Source organism: Notamacropus eugenii, chromosome 1 (assembly GCF_028372415.1).
Source record: "Notamacropus eugenii isolate mMacEug1 chromosome 1, mMacEug1.pri_v2, whole genome shotgun sequence".
NCBI classification, from domain to species: domain Eukaryota; kingdom Metazoa; phylum Chordata; class Mammalia; order Diprotodontia; family Macropodidae; genus Notamacropus; species Notamacropus eugenii.
The window spans coordinates 491,581,301-491,587,665 of record NC_092872.1 but is presented as its reverse complement, the minus strand read 5'-3'; the positions used below and the strand labels follow the sequence as shown (position 1 = coordinate 491,587,665).

General features: G+C 37.7%; 1 protein-coding gene across 1 annotated transcript; it reads left to right on the top strand.

Annotated features, from left to right (window-relative positions):
• LOC140526964 (major urinary protein-like) lies at nt 1–6,125 on the top strand. The gene is made up of 6 exons (XM_072643583.1): nt 1–84; nt 1,236–1,369; nt 3,048–3,118; nt 3,687–3,794; nt 5,813–5,914; nt 6,103–6,125. The coding sequence occupies exons 1-6, from the start codon at nt 1–3 to the stop codon at nt 6,123–6,125; spliced, it is 522 nt and encodes a 173-aa protein (XP_072499684.1).
• Nucleotides 6,126–6,365: the final 240 nt, after the last annotated feature.

The window sequence follows — 6,365 nt, the reverse complement described above, 5'->3', positions numbered from 1 at the left end:
ATGAGGATTCTACTGCTGACCATTGGGCTGGTCCTGGTCTGTGGCCTCCAGGCCCTTGATAACAATCTGGACAACCCCAAAATGGTAAGTTAACAAGAATGGGAACAGGCTGATAGAGTTGTCTGGCACAGGTGTGAGGGTAATAGGTAAAGAAAACAGAATCTCTTTGGGCAGAACAAAGCAGAAACAGGACTTGTAGCTCAAAGAAAAAGATGTGCATTTGTGTCTTCTCACTCAGAACAGACCATCCCAATAGTTGTGTTGTCTCCCAGGGATTAAAGTCAGCAGACAATATGGAACTATACATGAGTATGTTCCCATGCCCTATTATTCATCACAGCATAGGAACATAGAGCAATTATACTTCTGACAAATGGAGGGTTACATTGAAATATCTGTAAGAGTTTTCTCACTTTAAGGTGTTGAAATCCTGAGATGCCATTGTTACAAAAAGAAATTACAGTTGAAATCTGTGCTCTCTGTTTCCCATTGCCATAGTAAATGAGATGATAATTCTTACCAAGTCTCCTTTTCTGTGTTCTACCATTTAAAACAATTTTGCCATAAGGATTCAAATGATAGCTTGAGGATTTTTGTCTTGCATATGTACCGGCATTAGATACCACATGAATTCTGGGATGGGGTATTATCTCATATTCAGGTATAGTAGAGGGAAAGAGAATCGTTCAGGACAATGAGTGATTAGAGTCAAAAAATGAACACAAATCTTTCCTAAGTAATCAGTAATTGTGAGGAATCCAGTAGAGATCTTGTGTGTTCCTGGGGCAATGTCTCTTCCTAATCTCCAAATAATTGAAGAAATTACCAGTCATCTCTAAGTCTAAGATGCATAGTAAGAGGGAAGGAAAATAATGTTATCACTAGAATAAAACCATAAATCACATGGTACTAATATAATTAGACCCATTAGACAAATGAGCAAACCAGGACACTGAAAGGTTAATAACTTGCCAAAAGTCACAGAGTGAGTTATTATCAGTCAGACCAGAACTCAAATTTCCTAACTCCTAGTCTAATGATCTTCTTGCTATACTATGAAGAAAATGTGTGAACCAGGTAGGATTGGGGTAAAGATATATTTCACCTTTAAGGCCTCAGTTTCCTTACTTGGAAAATGAGGAATTTGGACTATGGTCTTTCCCACCTTTAAATGACTATGGACCTGTATGACCAGAGGTATCTTTTTTCAATTTCATCAAAACTCTTTCCCACAGGTTACTGGAAATTGGTTCACCATTGCCTTGGCCTCAAATGTGACTTCTAAGATTCAGGAAGGAGGTAGCTTGCAGATATTTGTCAAAAATATAAGGGAACATGATGGTCTTCTTAGTGGCGACTTTTTCAAAAGGTAGGTCATACCTGTGTTAGTTGGAGGTTATGAAAGTGGAGACAAAAACCAGACTAAGAGTTCTGGCATCTTTAACCTACACAGGCTGAGCTAGCACTCAATCAGTGATGAAGTTCTCAGGAGTTGGCTGATTTTATAAACATTAAAGACAACTGTTCAAGGAAACAGAAATTAATAGGCTACACACATATTTGAAGCTTGTGTGCAGTGGTGAAGGGCAGTCTGGATTAAAAGTGTTTTTATGTGGAGTTTGAATCTTTTACATGAATCCCTGGGGGAACTACCATATTCTTTCTGTTCCAAACCTCCCTTAGTCACCAGATTCCATTTTGTGGTAGAGATGGGACGCTTGAGGCCCCTCGGCTAAGAAGACAGAAAGCACAGTGAGAAAGAGGGAAGAAGGATCCTTACTTAACTCACACATTTGCAGTACCTTATTTAGGTATTTACCAACTGATGGGCATCAATTTTGCTTATAATTCATTCCTACTCCAAAATGTAGTATCAATATTCTCCTTAATAAAGGACATTTCTTTTACTCATTGGTCCTCCTGAGGTATATGGTTTGAAGAATGATTGGGTGACATGGAAACACTGACACAGAAATGATAAGCGTGGCCTGTCCACATCAGAGAAGGTGCTGTGCTCTATGAGCAAAGCAGAATTGAAATAGCTTGAATTGAATTGCGATGAGAAAGAATTGAAATGAGAAAGCAAAATTGAAAAAGAAATGCAAGAGGTGAAAATTCAGAGAATCTACCCTAAATGCTCACATGCCCAACCTGTGGCATAACATTATTATTGTGTAGTGGTCTGATCAATCACACTGGGACACACTGAAGCTTGACTTTAGCATAGTGATATCATTTTGGTCTTTGTCAAGAATGAAAGACAGCAACCAACTAATCAGGTCTCCTTGAGATATATGGCTAGTGGTGGGATCTCTGGGGCAAAGAATATGGACATTTTCTTCCTTTTCTTAACATAATTTCAAATAGTTTCCAAACTAATTGAACCAGTTTGCAGTTACAATAGTAATGCATTTGTTCTATCTTTGTCCAGCGATTATAATACTATTCCTTTTTTTGTGTGTGATCTGTGTCAATTTGCTGGGTATGAGGTAAATTCTTTTAAATTTGCATTTCTCATATTTTTAGCGGTTGGGGCATTCTTTTCTTTAGCTTTTAGCAGTCTGTAATTTTTTCTGACACTTTTTGTTATTTACACTTAGGTCATCTTGGTACCTCAGGGCACAGAGCATTGGGCATGGAGTCAGGAAGACCTTAGTGCTAATTTGGCCTCAAACACTTACTACCTGTGTAATCCTAAATCAAATCATTTCACCTCTGCTTACCTAAATTTCTTTATCTATAAAATGGGCATAATAATAGCACCTCCTTCTCATGGTTGTTAGGGTGATAAAATGGGATAAAAATGTAAATTGTTCACCACCGTAGTTGGCATATAATAAACACTTTATAAATGGTGAACTTAATTTGATCCTTTCTAAGAAGTTAGAAGTCACCTTAGATTCAGCTTTATTTATAATGTTATTCTAAGAAATTTAGAAAGTATACATTTTTGCAGATAAAACTAAAATTAACTCATCAGGGAATGTCTTTGTAAATTTTCCCTTACCAAAATGAGGTGTTCTTATAATCCTAATCTATATTTCCAGGGTAAATGGTGAATGCACTCCATTTTCTTTGACTAGTTTCATAGGAGAAGATGGTCAAATGCATGTGCCATGTAAGTATAAATGAGCATCTCAGTACGTCTCATTATTCTGAAATGAATTAATAGATGCAGGAATTAACAAGGAAGTGGATAATGGTCAGAAACTGCAGAAAAATATGTCTTTGCTCAGATGTCCCTTCATTACAATGTCTTAATTCCATCACGATTGCATTGTGCAAAGCTCAGATCATACCCTTTGATCTTCTCACTTCCTCCTTGCAGAGCTCTAGAGGTCTGATCAGCTGTATGTGATTGAAATGGAAACAAATTTTCTGTGTAGCCTTGGCCTCAGTTTCCTCATCTGTAGAGTGAGGTGGTTAGATTAGATGGTTTCCAAAGTTCTTTCTATTTCTAACGTTTTGTAACTCTAGAGGCAGAAAAGAAGTATAGTAAAAAATGTATAGGTCTATCAGCAAAATTGCAGTTTGGTTGGAATGCTAGAGCTTATGAAAGAATTGAGGTTTCCAGAAATACCTTTGGAATGGCCTATGCATGAAGTTTAACTACTAATCAGTATCAAGTCTTTGCCTCTGTTTCTGTAGTTTCAAAATTCTGACTTAACCTCTTGATGATTTCCCAGATGATGGACTTAATGATTTCTCCATTCAAAGTATCAGCTCAGAACATGTGATAATCATCTTGTATAACACCAAAGATGGAGAAGTGACCACTTGGGCAACACTCTATGGTATGTATCCTATGATCCTGCAGTACTACTCTTCCTCTTCTCTTTTTCATTAACGGAGTTATAAAGAAAAATAAATTGTGGCATTGTAGCATTGTTGGTGGCCCAAACTGTGTTTGACCACAATTTACAATGCCTGAGATCAGGGAGAAAATAAAAGCTTCCCAGTACAACACACTCTCCATGTTAAGCTTCTTTCAGTAACCTCTGAAAGCATTTCTGAGCCTACAGTAGAATTCCAGCTTCCTGAGAGCCAGGTCCATTTTCTCTTCCATTTTCTCTTCATATCAATACCTAGAATAATATTTGGCAGAAAGAAAAGGTGGGGGCGAGGTGGGTGTGGCAAAGAGAGACTGAGAGTCAGAGAAAGAGACACATACAGAGTCAGAAACATTAGGAAAGTGAGAGAAAGAAAGACACACGCAGAGTCAGAGAGAGGTCCCAATATAAATCTTTCTTTCTCTATGCTCTGAAAAATTGTAAATATATATTAATCATTCTCTGTTGTTCACCCCAAGCCTCTAGCTAGTAAACAAAATGTTAGGAGAGAGATCACTATCTAATGTTGAACCGTTAAATATATTTCTCTTTTCTCCAGGATACTCTATTTTTGTCATTTTAGGCTGTATTCACTGAATGATGAATGTAATTTGGCAATAGAATGACTAATCATGTTTATTCTAAAATGAGATTTTAAAGTCATAAAAGCAGAAAGGTAAAATCTCCTAAGAGATGGAAATAAACTTGGGAAGGATACAACGCTGGTTGGATTGCTGCTGTGGCAGCTGTTTGTGAAGAGAATGATGATAGAAGGGAGATGGTGACAGGACATGCAAGTGAATTGAATTTAGTGACAGAAGACTGTAGAAACTCACCAGCTTCATGTTCCTCTCTAATCCTTCTCTATTCAATTGCCATATATGGATCAGGAAAACTGGAGATGATCTTGACCTTTTCAAACTAAGATCTTTAACAGGTCTCAGTTTGACTGAGGCAGCATCCATTCAGTGATTAAGGCTTAATAAGAAATGAGGCAAAGAAAACCTTTTAAAAAAAAATTGGGGAGAGCAAGACCCTCAGGGTTTCTGACCAAAGCATTGCTTCTGAGCCAATCAGAGCAGAGGCAATGGGATAACTGGGCTTGGTCTGGGACCTATTGTTGACCAGTCTATAAGAGTCTGAGTGGTATGGGTTAAGGCTAGTATTTAAGAGAAAAAGCAAAAACAAAAATTCCACGAGTTAGAATTTACATTCCCATTACGCAGAACATCAGTAGGTCAGGAGTTGATACCCTTTGTGTCTCTTTGGAAGACACAGAGGGAATGTGAAGAAAGGATACGAGTAATCAGGAGTTCAAATCTTGGGAATTCTAATAGTTTCAGCAAAGCAATCCTACTTATGTTTCTCTTCATTGTTGAATCACATGGTCCTGGCATTCCAGATTTGTTCCTCATAACTCCCAATCTCTCTCAGTCTCTGAGATGACTGTTGGTAGCCCATGCTAGATTCTCCTATTTTCTCATCTCCATCCCCTAGATTCTCTACTTCTCTTCTCTTCATAAAAATTTAATTTGTATTGATCTTTCATATTTCTTACATAATAGATGCTTAATCCTTATAACTCCAGGGGTCACAAGTACATTTACTTATTTGTGATGATGTTTCTTTATAGTAGATTGTAAACTCCTTGAAGGAAAGGGTTAGCTCTCCATTGCTTTTCTATCACTAATGCCGTACGTAGTACTTGGCATCTAGTAACTGATTAATAAATGGCTTGTTACTTGACTTGCTGATAATCAACAGGCAGGCCTCTTTCCTCCTTTATTAACAAGTGCAACAAATTCTAGGGCATATGATAGATCCAGCTCTCAAAGTTATTTCCTCAGTCACCCATATCAAAGACCCATTCCCCTGTACCTTGCACCAGACGTTCGTCTAGCTACCTCCTTTTCTATGTATTGTTGAAAGTGATCAGTGAAACACTTAGGATGATTGCATCCACACTTTCACCCTAACTACAGGCCGGACTCCAGATCTGTCAGATGAAATAAAGAAGGAATTTGAGGAAATATGTGAAAGATTTGGAATTAAAAAGGATCAAATTAGAGACCTGTCCAATGATGGTAAGTTCTCCTCAACACTGTCACTAATTCCCTGTTTTCCCAGTGAGATTTGGAGGAGACCAGTTTGACTCCCTTTGTCCTCATCCACACAATCTTGTGTACCTTTTATCTGAAATAGTAACAAAAAGATTTGAGAATCTTTTCTCAAAGAAAAAGAAAATCATTGGTAACCTGCTTTGTCTCCACAGATCGATGTGAACAACTTAGATAAGGAACTTCATCCTGTCATGCAGGTTTGTTGTCTTTGACAATGGGATTATTGCCTGAAAGTCATATATCTTTAGAAAACAAAACCATACTCTGGTTTCCAGTTGCATAAAGTGGGATAGATATAGACGCTACTGGATTTTGGGTTCTTTGAGTCTTCAGGAGTGCTTGACCTCTCTTTGGTCATCCAGACATTTTCAAGTAAATCAAGTGTTTAAGGTGGGATAGTGAGGGTGATTCACAT

Coding starts and splice junctions, on each gene's coding strand:
- LOC140526964 (XM_072643583.1), top strand. CDS start 1: ATGAGGATTCTACTGCTGACCATTGGGCTGGTCCTGGTCTGTGGCCTC. Junction 85..1,235: donor ATCTGGACAACCCCAAAATG/GTAAGTTAACAA, acceptor TCTTTCCCACAG/GTTACTGGAAATTGGTTCAC. Junction 1,370..3,047: donor AGTGGCGACTTTTTCAAAAG/GTAGGTCATACC, acceptor CTATATTTCCAG/GGTAAATGGTGAATGCACTC.